Here is an 18,409-nt window from a genome sequence, read left to right as displayed (position 1 = left end):
TTGCAGAGCAATAAGGATGAAGGTAAGAAAATCAAAGATGCAACTGATTTGAAAATAAATTCAGGGAGAGATGAGGAGGAAGAGGTCAGCAAGATCTTAGTATCTGATACCCTTTTGGTTTCCGAAAAAAGTTTTGCGAGCTGGATTTGTAATAAGATCTTAATAGGGCCAGGTGGGGCTCGAAATGGATTTCTACTCGTGGGAAAGCACAAAAGGCCCTCTTTTTCTAAGAATTACAGAATTTGTATTTCCATTCATTCGGTTCGTTAATATATCGGTTCGTTAATATATAAATATATAAAATTGGTTAACATGCTTGAGGAAACAATACACTTCCCTTATTCACTTAAATAAAAATTAAAAAATATATATGTAAATTATCTTGGGTTGTTCTATATGTTATGTGAAAATAATACAGAAGCGTAAAAATTCACATAGCAACAATCAAACATTAAGATTTATATGATTCGATGTTAAAGCACAAGATGAGAGAATGAAAAAACGGCTCGGGGTAAGTCACATTTATAGAGGAGGAATAGAGTATATAAGTGAAAAAGACAAAAAGACCAAATTATTCCTAATTTAAAAAATCATAAAATACAACAATCTTCATCTCTTCTTTTACTTCCAGATAAGTGAGAGACGAACAAATGAGCTGCAAACTCCAAGTCAGCTGTACCAAGATGGTTCCCTACGTATCCCTTCGCCTGAAAGAATCAAGTCTCACGTAATTCTTTAAAATGCCCGACTGGGCAATCAATCCTGAGCTCGAATGTTCACCAAACTCTTGTAGTATATGAGTTCTGGATTGATTGTACCTTTGTAAGCATGTCCAATGGATTCTCTTTTATATTTATCTTCTTCAACAGAACTTTGTCTTCTTAAATCAAGTCTCAAACAAAGTGGTATCTTACATTAATGTGCTTGATACAAGCATGATGAACTAGATTTGTAGCCAAGAATATTGTATTATGACTATTACAGAATATTGTAAGAGACTCTCAATCAACTCTCAAATCATCAAATAGGCTATCCATCCATATTATTTTCTTCATTGCCTCTGTAATAGTCATGTACTCAACCTCCGTAATAGACAAAGCAATAGTAGGCCGAAGAACCAAACTCTAATTGACTGGACCTTCAGTCACTATTAATAAATAGCCAATTTTAAATTTCCACCTATCCATATTACCTGCATAGTTTGAGTTAGTGTAGCCTACACACAAACCTGAACTGGATGATTGCCTCTTAAACACCAAGTCAATATCAAATGTACTATTCTAGTACCATAGAATACTTTTCAATGTCTACCAATATCTTCATTCTGGATCATGCATAAAATTGTTCATAAGAACAACTGTTTCTCCAATATCTGGTATAGTACAAACCATTACATACATCAAACCGCCAACTGCACTAGCATAAGAAATCGATCGCATATCTTTCTTTTTGTGATTATCTTTAGGACACTAATTTAAACTCAACTAAAGGTGAAATGCAATTAATAGACTCACCACCTTGATAGAGTCATCAACCCCAAAATTTTCAACATCTTCCAAGAATTTCCATGTCAAGAATTTTGCAAGCTTTACCCAACTTCTTCATTCAAAAAGTTTGGATAGTTGATTCTTCATCTTATCAACCTCAATATGAATAACAAATGCAGTCAACATATCATCAACATATAGAAGCAAGTAAATGAAGTCACCGTTGGCCAACTTCTTGAAATATGCACAATGATCATACTGGCTCCTCGTGCACTCATGTACCTTTATGAACTGATCAATTTTTCTGTACCATTGTCTTTTAATGCTCTATATCCAGGTGGCTGCAACATGTAGATCTTCTCTAGCAATTCTTCATGTAGGAATGCAGTCTCCACATTGAGCTATTCCAAGATGGAACTGTTCTATGCTACAATTGGTAAGAGAACACAGATTGAGGGATGCTTGACCATAAAGGAGAACACTTCATCATAATCAATCCCTTCTCATTGCATTAAGTTATTAGTCACTAATATGGCCTTATATTGCACATCACCAACGTCTAAGTGCCATTCTTCCAAAGAGGCTCCATCTCTCCATCTGTTGCCGCTCTCCAATGCCCAAAGTTTGTGCTCTCCATAGCTTTCTTTATAGTGACAAGAAATTTCTATCTCTGTGGATAAAAGTGCAAATGCAATGTGATCCCTCAACCAAACTAGTTTTGTGACATTATGATGTCTTTTACAGCTCCTAACAATAGATTCATGAGCCAAAATCTCATCCTCAACCTTTTTTCCGCTTGAGCATTACCAACAAATATCTTCTAAGCTACAACTGAATCAAAAACTTGAGTCAGAGTGGACAAACTCTATGAAACAAATGGGGTTGCACCAAATTCTAACTTCTACTGCATATCTATGATTCCATTAAAACTCCCCACCTACTTTGAGTCCTAATTTTTGAACAAGTTTTCCTTGTCAAATTTAACATCTTTGTTAATTATAACTTTCCTTTCTAACTAATCATACAGCTTAAAGCCCTTAACTTTATGTTGTCGGTCGTCAACATAGGAAAGTTGTAGCATTTTAAATTTAAAAATACCCGACCTATCCGATTTCATACAGATAATAGTTTAAATAAACAAGCACAACACTACAGTCATGCATCTATCCTAGGGAATAGAAACATTACTTGATAGTAAGACTCGATTAAATAAACTAAAAATTTTATAACATCCATTTTGGTTTGTGAAATATTTTATGTTGACTGAGAAGTTCTTATATCTAATATAAAAGATTAGATAGGATTTATTTTACCTGGATTCTTAAAGCTCACTATAAGGGCAAGCCGTTATGGTTAATTACATCTTAAATGACCGAAGTCATTTACGAAAACTCTCGATTTAGATCAGAGCTATTTGTCTTGATAAATCTTAAAGTTTAGGATTTCAAGGTCGGGCGTAGGAAATATCAAATGAAGAATGACTCAAAGTAGGAATAGTAATTTTTGGAATCTAAAGAAAGAAAACTGGAAGATGACACAGGTTCTGAGGAGGTTCTGAGGAGAACCTTGGTTGGTGACTTCCCAAGCTATCATATGGTTTGGCTTCAATTTCAAGAAAAAATTATTAGATGTTTCATCATGTCATATTTATTATTTTGGACTTACACTTGCATGACACCGATCATGTAAATAGTCTGGAAGATAGGAGGACTTATGTAATAACGAAGGACAACCTCAGAGCCTAAAGCGAGTTAGGGCTTAATATGCACAACATAATTATGCAAAGGCATAAAGATAAGTTGATTTATTTCGTACTGAACGAACTATCTCAAAATTTTATGGCTTTTTATTTAATTCAAAAGCTGACTATAATTCAAAATCCTGTTATTTGACAATCTCGTTTGTTCTCTCGAAGATGTTCTTTTGTTTATGCTCGTTATGCTGCCCACAGAGTTCACTCCAAGCTCATCTTCGAAGCAGCAATCCCAAGGTGCAGGGTTTTATAGTTTTGTAGTTTATATGCTAGGTTTGTTGTTGTTATTGTTGTTTAAGTATTTTTTAGGGGGGATTTTAATTTTTGCTAAGTGACACCGGTTAAGATCACACAGTTCCATCATCCTAGCACCACTATTTTCTCTTGAGTTTACTTAGTTTAAACAACTCATCGAGCACATTTAAATTAGAGAACTTCTAATAACAACTTTAGGTTACCCCATCCGAGAAATTCTAGTAAAATCCAAAATGAGTGTATTATGTTCGTAGATTATTTTGAAAGTGTATATTTAATTTTTGGAAGTGCGTTTTTTTTTTCAGTTTTGGTTTAGTTTTGCATGTAAAATAAATAAATGTCGGTAGAAAAGGTTGTAAGGTAAATGAAAGAACTGCAGTACATAAACTGTAAATGAATACCTGAGCCTCAGCTACTGTTGCATGATTAGTATCATAAAATATAATGTAATTTGCCGAGAATTTAAATAAATTACAGGAAAATAAAAGAAGAACATGCAATATAAAATATCAAAAAGCTAATCGTAAGAAAACACGAGTAATTAAAAGAAAACTCGTAGTCACATGTTAAAGACCGAGACTAGGTGTAAGCCCACAGTGAAGGTTGGGGCTAGAGCCAGACTGTGTGCTTCCCAACCTTGAGTGAGAACTACCAACCCGATAAGTTACGAAGGGCATTCCCTAATTTCGATCCAAGTAATTAATCGTGGATCTTTATAAATTTTCATTTTAATTTAGTTTTTATGCATGTAGAATTTACTTTAGCAGGTAAAAGCAGTTATGTTGTGAATTGTTTGAAATATTTTTTTTTTTTTGCAAAGTAGTATAATCCAAGGTTTAATCACTCTAATCGAGCTAGGAATACTGACAATCTAAGAGTTTTGTGGGCAACAATCTTATCAAAAGTCTGCGAATAATATCGTCGGTCATATCCTCTCCCCTTATTAAAGGTCCTTGAGTAGTAGATATTATTTTAAATCTCACTTTGTATCCCTCATTTTGCACACATTAGCATTATGGTCATCGCCCTGACCACCCAGACTTCAGATTTACACCAGGGTGATGATCCACATGTAGCACAAACAAATATCTCCAGTTGCTCGCAAGGATTTAAATAACTTAGAGAAGACCTAAATCCTTGAGCATTGGGTCATTAATGTAGGATAAGTTGTGTATGGTATTTTTATTGATTGTGCGAATTAACGGATCGTGGAAGAGGGTATTGCATAACTTGGTGGGTCCCTAAAAGTTTTAAGGATGTTTTTCTTCAACAAAGCATAATAAGTTCAGTTGTCCTTCAAAATATCAAAAAGATTGTTAAGGTGTATGGGGCATAACCCTAAACAACCTTTAAAATCTTCTGAATCATTTTGAGTTCATTTGAACTTATGATGTTGTTAGATTAATCATCCGAAGGTAAATTTAGATTCAGTGGTAATATTTTAACCAGTGCTCAATGAACCCTGTGATCAATGAATTTTGATGATTTAATCATTCATGAGTGAAGTAATTAGACGTTCATATGTCGTTTTATTTAGAAAATATGTGGATGGACACTCTTAAGGGAAAGTAGAGTTATTAAGGACCTTGCTCTCATAATTAAAGCTAGGCATGTAGAGGTTTTAAAGGTGTTCATGATTGGTTATGTTTCCTTTTCTAAACCTCATTAAGCAATTTCATATCAGGCCTAGTTCACTACTAATCCCATAAATTAAGTTTTCAGGATAAATTTGTAATATTAAAAAATGTAGAATTAAATGATTTTAATTATTTTTAAGAGATTGAACTTATCATCTAATCATTGATTAGGGGCTTCAAATGAGTAAGTTATCATCTTTCTAGCTCAAGCCCACTACCTTAAGATCATCCAATTAGATTAACTTCTAAATCACAATAATTTAGGAAAGTTATAATTTTACCCTTATTGTAGGAAAAGTGATAAGTTGGCTTCTACCTCTTAAACACTTATGTTTCAATCTTTTAAGAAAATTCATCATGATCAATATTACCCATTTTCTCTTTGACATAGCCTAAATTTTAGCTGGAGCTTCAAACTCTATAATTATCATTTTTTTCCTTAAGACTCTCCACTTCATAATTCCTTAAATTTAACTTAAATGAATTTGAAATTTTCTTGACACCCCACTCATCCCACTCATGGGTCAATTAAAATATTAGAGGTTAAATTTTAAATTTTATGATTTTTATTCAGTTTTTAATGATTATTTTTGCTCAAAAATAGGGATTTTCAATATTAATTCATTTAGTTGACCAACATAAATCCTCCATCCTTAAAAAAAATATTGGATGTTCACCTAGATCAGAGAACTTCTAGGAACCATTTTCAGAATTTTTTGTGTTTTATTTTAATTATTACAATTATTTGTTAATTTTGGTGGTTAATTAAATAAAAAAATATAATTTAATCTTAAAATTACTTTTTTTTATTTTTCTTTAGTTCCTGTAATTTCAAAGAACTCAGAGAAACAAAATTTCCATTTTTATGATTTTCATTATATTTATTGTAATTATTTTAATTCAAATTTAAGTAAAATGCATTTTAGGCATTTAAAAACACATAACTGTACTAAGAGAATTAAAAAAAATGCTTTAAGTGGTCCCAAGTGATCAAGAAATAATTTGCACCATTTTGATATATTTTTGTATTTTTGTGATTTTTAATTATTTTAAAATATTTTTAAATTGAAAAATAGAAAAAATGGACTTTTTATTTTAGCATCAATTTTATTCTTCGTGGGTTCCTTTTGTCACAAGGAATACTCCAAACTAATCTTCATAATTTTTTGAACTTTCTTTTAATTTTTACAATTATTTAGTACAAATTTAAGTTTATTTAGAAAAATACACTTTGATATCAAAAATAATTTTTATGACTTCTAAATTTTTACATGAACCTTAGGATGTTATTATCTTCAATGTGGATCATTTTGGTTATTTATTGAAATATTTGGTATTTCAATAGCTTGGGAGAAATACAATTAAAATCCAAAGAAAATCATAATGCAAGAAACATTTTTATTTAAATAAAAACAAATTTTCAATAGTGATCCTTTCTTAAAAAAGTAGCACCAAAAGCTTCTATGAGATCCTCTTTCAAAAAAAAAAAGAAGAATAAATAAAAGCTATGATGTGAAGAAGATCTCTCTCTAACCCAAGCCTCCTCTAAATTATCTCCTCCAAAAGTTCCCAAAACTCTCCAATTACATTTCTTAAAGCATGAATTCAAGATACTTCCCAAAATCATCAGAATCCTGCATTACAAAATTTTCAAGTCACAACATATTCTTTGTCATGACCATTTCAGACTTACGACATAATTACACCTTGCACTCGAGTTGGGTGGCATGGTCAAGCCATGGTTCGGTGTGGCTACATCAAAGGGCTCCAATGTGTCGTCTGCTTGGCATTTGGGTATGATCACACCCGATTTCAGTGTGACCATGCTGTTCTAGTGGCATGGTCATGCCAGTTTCAGGCGTGGCTATGCCGAGACTGGTTTTCTCAAATTTTCCCGTTTCATACTGATTTTCAAGCTATCCTCTTATAAAATTAAAAATACAATTTCAACCTTCCAAAAACATAAAATCATGCATTTAAAAAGGATAAACTGCGGAATTAGAGCAAAGGAAGTATGAAAATTTGACAATTGTCAATCGGGCTTAGGTGGGTGGATGTGGATTTCTCCTTAGCTTCCACCTTCTTCTTGAGCGCTTCTCTTTGATAGGCATTGATCGGGTCAACTTTTTTTGTTGGTAAGGAAAGAATTGTACTCTTCAATGGATATATGGTCATTGTCAAGTTCAAATAGTTGTACCAATGCCTTGGGCTTTTACAGGCCTAGATCATAATAAAATAGGACTTCCCTGAGTTTCTGTGCCAGTGTTTTATCCATGATCGTTGGTTCGACGTTTCAGACCTTCAATATTTCTCTTTGGAAGCAAGTTATAAATACATGGAAGGTTTCAATTTACCCTTGGCATAGTTGTAGAAAAACTTGAAAATTTTTATGGGGTTTTTGCATGCTGACGAGTTGTCTTATGCACATTCTCTTAAAATCAGCATAAGAGGTAATTACTCTCGTCGGTAGACCATTAAACTAACGGAGGGCTGACTCTCTGAGTGTTGTACAGAGCATATGACAATCAAGCGCTTCTTTGATTCTCGATATGCATTTGGTCACCTCAAAAAAGGTGATGTGATCGGTGGGATTTGACTGTCCTCGAAAGGAGTCTAAGGCTGAAACATTTAAACGCTTTGAGAACTCGACTTCAAGATCTCTGGGAGAAAGCATTTTCTGACGGCATGAATATTGACACTTCTACATGTTCATATCCTTAATGGTCGGATGGCGCGGTACCCGCACTCTCAGGGTAGTGTGTCTCTTAATCCGCTTCTGGGGCTCTTCATTGTGCAGGGTTGTCATCCTTCATAGGTGGCAAGGCATTGCTGGTCTTTGATGTTGGGCTCTCAATGGCATGAGCACCTTTGATTGTCTCTATCATCTGTTCTTTGAGCCCCTTGATCAATTGTGTCACAACTCACAGGTACAAGTCATTTTATCGATTATTTTTCAAGGTTTGGTTTCTTCATCCTGACTTGCTCAACTTCTTGTTTGCGACATAAGTCTAGGTTCATCACACTTTTTCAGGTTTCTTAAATTCAAAATTATTCGTGAATCAAAAATAAAGGATAAAATGAAGGGAGGGAAGAGAAGATAGAGTCGTAAATGATAGATTCTTAGAGAAGCTAATTTAGTCATTTCCATGGCTCTTTTTTTCTAAATAGTTCCTATTTTATAAGTTACTATAATAATATTTAAAGAAAATAAAAATTACATTGTGAAATGCAAGTAAAGCACTTAAAATTCTCTAATACGAGTTTGCCATGTTAATCATCTAGATTTCCGCTACTTTCGTGGAATCCTTTCAGATTAAAGCTGTTTGCTTCCTCGTATGCGGTCATTTGTTTGCTTTATTTCTCCCCACGTCCCGCCCAAACTCTCTCATTTAACTCGGCTTAAATTTGTAATAAATGGCTTTGTCGATCTAATCGCTAAGGCAGAATCTTAAATGCGACGCTATGATGGGTTATCATTTTGGACGGCTAAGATTGGCATTTTGGCTGGGCGACGCTTTACAAATCTCGACCGGTCTCAAAATCGAGCCGGATCGGGAAGGGTCCACTGACACTGATGTAACCGATGCTTGTAACTGCCAAAGTTGTCCCGCGGGACACTTGAAACGCTCCCTGCAAGGAAAGGGTCCATGACCTTGACTGGCTATAGGGGAGAGCCTCAAGAGTTCCTTAATCATCATGTAGTGGTTTATTTAAACGTTTAGAGCTGATTACAATATAGATTTCATCATTTTTGAAATCTATGCGTAATTAATATGGATTAATTGTTATCTTGCTTTGTTTTTGAGATTTTTGTTCAAGTTTTGTGAATAGTAAATCATATTTTAGTCTGATTGTTCAAACTTGAGCTACATACTTTTAGAAGACGTGTTAATGCTCTTCTCGTATAAAAAGGTGAGGCATGAATCTGCGGGTTGAGTAAATACTTTCCTTTTATCGAAGCACTCATTTAATTTTTGTTTTTAAAAAATGTATGAAATTTATCAAACTTAAGATATGTTGAATTTAATTAAATATTAATATTGATTTTTGGATTTTGAAATATTTTAAATGGGTGAATATATTTTTATCTAATTTTTCAAAGCATTTCATCGATGTAAATGACAAAAGTTAAATTTACTTGTATTACAAAATTTTTCACAACATCATAGAAAATGGGGCAAAATATCACACAATGTTATAAATGCTATCATCAGTCAATTCATCAACCTTAATAAATAAATATTTTGTTTGTAATCAATTTCCATCAAACAAACCTACATAAGCGTTAAGAAAATTATTGGCGATATGTAAAAGAATTTCGAATTTTTATATATTATGGTATGAATCACTATTTTATCATCACCAACAAAATTTTGAAAGTTTTTACCAAATAAATTATGTCCCCAAAAGATTCAGAATCAAAGATATGATAGATGATATGATAGATCAAAATACATTTTTGTTTAATTCATAAGTGTCCGGAAAACACACTCAAGGTATTTTTTCATGATATAACACTTTTAGAGAGGGTACATGTAGTAGAGAATCACAAGAATGTGTAACACTTTTTCATGGTATGTGCCCCCTATTTATAAACGTATGCCTTAGGCTCCGTTTGGGGCGGCGGCAGGGCAACTTCGCTGCGGGGGGACGTGCGTTAGTGCTGTTTGGGGCGGCGGCAAAGCCATGTCGCTGCGTGGTGAGGGTAAAAACGGGCCACGGGTTTGTCCCTGCGGCCTGCTTTTTCATGTGGCTTTTTACGCAACATGTCCTCGTTTCCGCCCTAATCTTCTTCTCCTCGTTGTTCAGCTCATCTGCTATCCTTCCCCACTTCTCCCCCCACCCCCTCCTCCTTCCTCTTCTCCAACATTGCTCACGCTCCTTGGGTTGTCTTTCCTCATTTTCTCCCTAGTCTCTCATGCTCTGGCTCCTCTTCTCCTTCCTCCTTTGTTCCCCAACAATACATTATGTTTGGTTTTTTTAATTTCTATCTTAACTTTAGAGAAATGCTGGTGTCTCTTGTACATTTCAACTTCCTAATCAAAGTGTTATTTTCTACTAACGATAACAAATACATTGAATTTCAATTTTTTTTAGGATTGTTTGGTTGGCTATGAAATAAAGGAAGGGAAATAATTATGTTTGTTTAGTTATAAAATAACTATTGATTAACTAATTAAATTTTAAATGTATTAGTGCAATATCCTTTTATTAGTACAAAACTATCACAGATAAACTTAGAAAAATATAGTACTGTATGTTTGGTTTTTCAGAGCTGTTTAAAGAGTTTTTCTAGTTATTCTTGGTGGCGCGATTTTGGGTTTGTAAATTCAATGAAAAAAAAATTTACCTTTATTCCTAGGGTTTGACAACAATTTGTGGTCATATAATTGTTGAGTGAGGGCATGTATTGGCTTTGACATGGTCATTGATGTGAATACATAGTTTTGTTACAAACAATATTACTAACTAAGGGCAAAATGATCATTTATTCATAAACAACTATTTTCACACAGCTGCAACAAACAACCAACCAACTTCCCCGCAACAGCTTTCTAGTAGCAGCTTCCCAGTAGCAGCTTCCTTGGGCAGCTAAGCTGCAACTGAAAAGTCGAGCAGCTGCAACTGCCCCAAACAGACCCTTAGTCTTACAAAATTATAGGTTAGTACTCTTATCATTAGCTTTTAGAGGTGCTTTTTAGTAATTACAATGGTATTTGAATATAATAAAACTGGTGGATGAATGCTGGTGGGCGGCAAGTTCATCGACTATTCACTTGATCTTAACTCCATCAATCAATCGATCTAAACGCTCCTTTGCTAGCAATAATCCATCATTCGTTAATAGGAATGTCGATCAATAACATCATCCTTATGAGCAGTTCGTTCTGCCTTGAGATCCATGTTGATATATTTTTTGTATACATATTTAGTTCCTCAATTTTTTTCTCATTGGAAGTTGCAAAACACAAAAGGACAAGAGGAATCTTGTTTATATGTAGGAAATAGTTCAATGTCATTAGTGCACAATAATGAACTTACCAAGATTTCCTTATCTAGATTGCTATAAATAAGTCATGAGATATGAAAAGTTTGTGTCATCTTCTTTCCTTCTTACTCCTTGGAATTCTTATCTTTTCCTTTTTGTATCTGCTACTATGTATGGCGGAGGAGCATCGTCTCTGATAGGGACGCCCTTTTCAAGGACATGAGTGACATACAGGCGAAGTCTTGCAAACCGGACACGAAGCAGAAGTAGACGAGCGAAGTCTCTGTAGGAAAAATGAGCAAGAAGAGGGTTGTGTTGAATGCAAGAACTGAGGAGAGCGAGGAGCGAGCTAAGTCTTTGGTTTCCTCGCGGGCTAGTTGCAAGAGAGGGCTACATTGTAGGATGTAAGTCGTTATGATGTTCACCATATAGAGCACCTGTCGGAGGTGAGTGTTCCTTCCTGAGGAGAAAGAATGTCTGTCAAGGTTATTGTGGGAGTTGTGTTTCCTCAAGGAGGTTATGAGAAGGCGTCGGTCGAAGTTGAGACATGGCTTCTATCGACGAAGAGTGACTTTTCATCTGAGGGTGGAGTACTAAGGAAAGTTGATGAGAATATTTTTCTTAATCCACATCTGAATGGGGGTGAAGTTTAGGTATATAGCCTGAATTATATTTAGATACTGAAGTCCTGACTATTAATTTTGTGTTGATACATATCAATGTCGGTCCTACAGATGATGAGACCTCTGTTGGGTAAATCTCTTTTGAGGGAGTGGATGTTGTGGAACGAGGCACAATGGGGGAAGGTGTTATGGAGCAGAATGTCGAGCAGGTTATTGAGTAGCAGGGCGTTGAGAAGGGAATGATGGAGGGAAACATATTCCTCGGTGGGAGCAAGAGTGTGGGTTGTCAGGTTTCTTTCGGTGTTGTTAGAGAAGAGGAGGTGACCAGGGGGCACATGTTGTCTTCTAACTTCATAGTGCGTCGTCTTGTTGAGGTGGAAGATTGTTTCCTTTGTTTATGGGTTATCCTTGAGGGGATAGTGATGAAGGAATTATTGAAGTTATGGATAGAATTGACCGAGTGGAGAAGAAAGTTGTTGAACCAATTTTGTGTGGGGGGGGGGATGCTTCTCGATTGTATGGAGATGACACGCCTGTGTTTGGAACTGTCGGTCATTAGAGATGTCCTCCATGCTCAACCAAGGGGTAGCTAAAATGACATTTCATGCTAGGTTGCGAGTTTATGTATGAACAACATCATAATTAAGGGGTTTTCTCGGATAAAGTTGCGAACGATCTCTTAGTTAAGTTTTTTTTTTAGTTGTAACCGATAGTTTGACGTGACACCCCCTTCTTTTCGTACATAGATAAATAAAAATATATTTTTTTATTTTTTGAAATTTTTACTTTGCTTCGGGTAATGTGTAATCTCATTGTGTCAGTCTTGTCGATGGCTTTTCTCAAAAAAATATTTGTATTTTCTTCACATAAAAAATTTTTTTTTTTGCGCACATATATATATATATATATATATATATATATATATATATTATTGTGCAGCAGCCGAGAGCCATTGTTCTTTCTCCTTTCTATGAGTTCCGGCACGTCTCTCCTTTTCCTTTTCATTCTTTTAGTTAAGTTTCTTAGGCTCCATAGTTCAAAAGTTCTCTTATGAATCATTTGGTTCGATTCCTAGTATAAAAATTTCTATCCTCTCTGTGACGGACATTAAGAAGATCTAGGATCATTACATTTTGTATGCTACGATTTTTCTACGACCATCAACCAGCCTCAAGCAAGCTACCTGTAGTTTTTCTCCCTACTTAGTTTCTTGTAAAGATTAATATAAGGTGGGTCTTTAACAACCATCTTTTCGAGAGTTTCAGTTAATTTTCAATCGTTATGAGATCATTCTTGCTCAAGTTCTTCCTAACTCAATCTCCGCCATCATAACTTATGTACTTTTTAGCCAGAGGATGAAAATACCATGGTAGATAGAACTCTTCAACCACTTTTTTTCCTTTTTGGATTGGTTGCAATGTCTAAATTCAATTCACTGCAGGTCCTAAGATCTAGCTGTTAGGCCTTGAGAACAAAGTAAAGGATTGGAATATGAAGTTCTTGATTATATCGTGTGCGAGCGGTGGGAAATTCACACTTCTCCGACAAAGTGCAAGGCAAAGAAAGTGAAGACCTTACTGGGGAATGTTCGAGATCTAAGGGCACTGATTGAGGGCCAGTGCCTCTTATTATTTCAATACCTCGACCCCTAAATGATTCAACACATGATTCATCTTGATAGTGTTGATATCATGACCGAGGATTTGTGGAGGTCAACTGACAACAGAGAGGTTGCTCGAAAGAAAGTTGTTAGAGAGAGGGCATCTTTTAAAAAGCCATGGGGGGAGCGGAGTTCCTCCTCCACTAAACCGAGATAGGGGTCGGTCTGACTCGATTGGGTCAGCTAAAGGGGATGCTAAAGGTTAAGGTTATCTACTTTCTTACTTTTTTGTGTGCGAAACACATGTATGTGAGTTTTGTAAAATTTGCTAGGTTCTTCAGAAGGAAGTGAGAGAACTCTTCATGATCATCCAATATTACTGACTTCGGGGGCCCACCAGTGCATGTCTTGGTTGGAAATGTTTTAGTCACTGTTGGTCGACAAATTAAAATTTGTGAGTTGATTCAAAAATAATTTAATTTAATATATATATCCATATTTTTATTTTTGAAAAATAATATTTTGATTTTGAAAATTGAGACCAAATATGTCTCATAAATTTATTGGTTTAAGGAATCAGACACACCACTACTTACAATACATTGTTTCGAAAGACGAGTGTATTACTTAGATGGCTCGATTATATAAACTAATAAATTTATGACATATGTTTGTTCTGCGAACCTTCTGTGTAACCGATAATTTTGCTGTTTTTTTTTTCTTAAATTAAGATTATTGATGGCTAGTTTGGTCATTCTCCTTATATGAGAAAAAATCTAGAAGATCATGAAGGAGCATGTTGGGCATCGATGATTCATGTATGTAGATGTCGATGTTCATTGGATAACAATTGATTATTAACACGAGGTCAAACATCAAAAATCATGTAAAACCATCAGGTAGTCAGCTCAGTCATTCTCTTCCAATGTGGGAACCAAGCTATCGTAAATGTGTGCATCAGTTGTTCCACAACACTCTTTGGAAGGCATTGGATGAAACTAACTGTGAACATCAAATGTATGGCAATGTCAAGCTGTATGAGTAATCATTCTTCATGGAGAGAGAAATACCCATTAATTGTGAAGGCTTAAACAAAATGTTAGAAACATGCAAGCTTCAACAAAAAAAAAATGGATGAGAGTATTTTAGGTACTGACGTTGATTAACTTGGACATTGATTGATGAGAATTGTTTCGCTGACAAATCTTATGTTTGTTGGTGTTAGTAGAAGGCCGAAGTTGGGTGGTAACGAGTAAGGTTCTAAAACAATCTAAATTGAGAATTCTTGCAACCATAATCATCCATTTAGATATGCAAAATTATGTCCTATTTATAAATTTTTGGCTGAAATATCAATGTATTATACCATCACTTGAAGAACTGCAAACATCACCTTGATTAGGATATAATTTAATCATCTTACAATCCTTGAAGTATCAAATTCATCCATCGAGATACTTCTTTCAACTGCACGTGTCAAAATTTTGGAGAACAATTCGTTCCTAAAATAAGTACATATCGTTTTAAATTTTTCTCTTACGTGATCCATCCAAGACCTTTGGGAAAGAGAGGAAAATTTTTCAGTACCGTTTAATTATTCTGAGCCATACAGTCTTCTGAGCATATATTTATTAAAAATAAAACAAATATGCTTTCAAAATAATTTATTATATTTATAATCCAAAGATTCAGGATCTGTTTGGTGTCTGTACCACAAATTATTGGGGCACACTATAGAGGATTACATCACCTTCAAGAACTGGCTTAAGAAAAACTTGAAAAGTGGAAGTATAACCATTATGAAAGAATATTTAAAAAAACGTGAAGGAGGTTCTGTTAATTTGAAAGTACCTAAAAGGACAAAAAATCTATTGATATTGAAGTTGCCATCGGAAGTGATTTTCTATAAAGTTTCAAAATAGTCATAGAAATTGGTAGAACTAGTTTGGATATTTATCTTGCCATAATCATTGATATAGATAATGTGAATGTTCAAACTAAATCTGAAAAAAACACCAAAACGAAATCTCTAATCCAACATTCCCAAATAGATGAAGTAGAGGCAAAAATCTTGACTAACAAGTCAAGAAAATTGCTCATCAATACCATCGTATTGTAGAATACTATAAGTTTTAATCATGCTTATGTTGAGCTTGAGAAGGAAAACTTTATTGAATGAGTGACTAAATATAAAGTTTCAAAAGAACATGGTTTAACAAGCTAGAGGAAATGCTTGATGCAATTTCCTTGTTTATCTAATTTGATGAAGTTACAAAGAAGATACACTAAAAAATTGATGGCATGAAGTTTAAAGTTGTCTTAACATGGATATATTTGAATATTTTTGAATATTTTTTATTTAGCTAATTATATACAGTGGCAAATTCTTTTAAATCATCTTATTTGACAATGTATTGCTTTTTATAAGATAGCTTTAGATAATTTTGCTGTTTTTTTTTTTAATTTTCTTTATTTTATTTTATTTTATTTTTCTAGTTTATTGGTTAGTTTGGTCATTCTCCTTATAACAAAAAAAAAAAAAAAACTAGAAAATCATAAAGGAGAGTGTTGGACATCGATGATTCACGTATGTAGATGTCGAAGTTCATTTGATAACATTCGATTGTTAACACAGAAGGTCAAACATTGAAAGTCATGTGAAATAATTAGGTAGTGGCTCAATCATTCTCTTCTAAAGAGGGAACCAAACTATCATAAAGGTGTGAATCAAATGTTCCACAATACTCTTCGAATGGCATTGGATGGCATTAACTGTGAACACCGAAAGTATGGCAATGCCGAGCGATATGACTACTCATTCTACATATAAGAAGAAATACCCATTAATTGTGAAGGCTTAGACAAAACATTAGAAACTTGCAAGCATCAACCGTAAATAATGGATGAGCGTATTTTAGGTACTAATGTTGATTAACATCGACATTGATTTATGGACAATCTTTTGCTGACAAATTTTATGTTTATTGGTGTTAGTAGAAGGCCGAAGTTGGGTGGTAACGAGTAAGGTTCTAAAACAATCTAAATTGAGAATTCTTGCAACCATAATCATCCATTTAGATATGCAAAATTATGTCCTATTTATAAATTTTTGGCTGAAATATCAATGTATTATACCATCACTTGAAGAACTGCAAACATCACCTTGATTAGGATATAATTTAATCATCTTACAATCCTTGAAGTATCAAATTCATCCATCGAGATACTTCTTTCAACTGCACGTGTCAAAATTTTGGAGAACAATTCGTTCCTAAAATAAGTACATATCGTTTTAAATTTTTCTCTTACGTGATCCATCCAAGACCTTTGGGAAAGAGAGGAAAATTTTTCAGTACCGTTTAATTATTCTGAGCCATACAGTCTTCTGAGCATATATTTATTAAAAATAAAACAAATATGCTTTCAAAATAATTTATTATATTTATAATCCAAAGATTCAGGATCTGTTTGGGGCAACTACAATTTATTGAATAATCTGCTGATAAGCTAGATGCGGTGGCTATTACAATTTTTTATTTTTTTGAAAAAGACAGACCATTGCCAGAAAGCTGTCACCGCACCTAAATAGGTGCGACGTAAAAATGATGTTTTCAGCGCTTTGAAAATACATAAACTATCATAAAACAGTTTACCCAAACAGACCAAACGCTATTTTCACGTGATTTGTTTCCCAATGATTTCTTAGTAAAACTTGTCAACCGATCAGTCACCCGTATTCATGAACTTGTCAAGCAAAAACAAACCCGCAACTTGACCGTCATGAAAGGTCTTCAAACTTGGTTTGATGGAATTCCAGCCCCGCCACCAAAGAATAATCTGCAGTGACTTATTGATTAGTTGAACAGAGGAAGACTTTTCAGACAGCTGTCGCACCTGCATCTATTCCGCCATATCAGACATCCAGCAGCTCTGCCCAAACCAGAAGGACGCCACCATATGGTATGATTTCTGCCTACTCCGCTACTCCAACCAAAACTTCCTCTACGCTCCCGACGTCACCTCAAACATCAAGCTTTTCATGTATAACTCTCAAAATGTCTCGACCGGGCTAGTTTCGCTGTTTGAAACTCTAACGCCTGTGCTAATGGGCAACACGTCCGATCTCGCCGTGAGAAACAATTCGCTGCTGTTCGCCACCGGAGAGATGGCACTCTCGACGGGGCACATCATATATGGACTTGTGCAGTGCGTGCGTTATCTAACAGCAACCGATTGCCGGACATGCCTGCAGGATTCGGTGGATCAGATCACCAGGGATCCTCTGAAAGGGAGGAGGGGAGGAAGGACGTTGGGGACGTGGTGCAATATGAGATATGAGTTTTACAAGTTTTACAACGGTTCGTCCATGCTGCAGCTTCCTTCTGCTCAGCCGCCGTCGCCGTCGCCGTTGCCGTCGCCACATGGAGGTAATACAGCACCATAGGTTATATGATTGGAAAAAAAAATTATTTCTTTTAAGACGCTATATTTTTTAAATGATTTTAAATAAATAAATTTTTTTAGCACTCTAGGTTACCTGATTCTCTATAATTGGATGTTCGTCTTACAAATTTTTCCCTTTTATACTAGTTTAGTGTCAGATTTTTAAGTAGATGAAATAATACTCTGCTTTCATTTATTAATATGGACCAAGTAGATATTTTAAGAGTTTTGGGTTTGTCAAGTTAGTTTGGAAAATAATGATGTCAATTAAATCTAATTTTAGTATAATTGGGTAATTATAGGGTTTAATGGATTTTTTTGTGTCAAAAGAGATGATAGATTTTAACCATGAATGGTGGAGTAGATGTAGATTAAGCATAGTTTAAGAGATAAAACCTAACTTTAAACAAAGTTTGTAAAGAAATTAATGCCATCATTAAAAGGAGGTCCTCTTGACACCCACATTCTAAGAGTAGGAGGTATTTAGAGACACTTCTAATTATCATTCAAATTATGATTAATTATTCTTGTAGCAAATAACATATATATATATATATATATCTATATACATATACATATATATATACATATACATATATATATATACATATACATATACATA

At 34.5% G+C, this 18,409-nt stretch overlaps 1 protein-coding gene across 1 annotated transcript in view; it reads left to right on the top strand.

The window, feature by feature from the left end:
* The first annotated feature begins 17,391 nt into the window (after positions 1–17,391).
* Positions 17,392–18,409, top strand: part of LOC110031150 (cysteine-rich receptor-like protein kinase 6) — a 22,630-nt gene continuing 21,612 nt past the window's right edge. Inside the window, exon 1 of the mRNA XM_020734218.1 lies at positions 17,392–17,771. Coding sequence (XP_020589877.1) covers positions 17,450–17,771 — 322 coding nt within the window. The 5' untranslated portion in view covers positions 17,392–17,449. The remainder of the gene's footprint in view (positions 17,772–18,409) is intronic.

The sequence above is a fragment of the Phalaenopsis equestris genome, unplaced genomic scaffold (assembly GCF_001263595.1).
Source record: "Phalaenopsis equestris unplaced genomic scaffold, ASM126359v1 Scaffold000777, whole genome shotgun sequence".
NCBI classification, from domain to species: Eukaryota; Viridiplantae; Streptophyta; class Magnoliopsida; order Asparagales; family Orchidaceae; genus Phalaenopsis; species Phalaenopsis equestris.
This window is presented reverse-complemented; position numbering and strand designations above follow the sequence as displayed.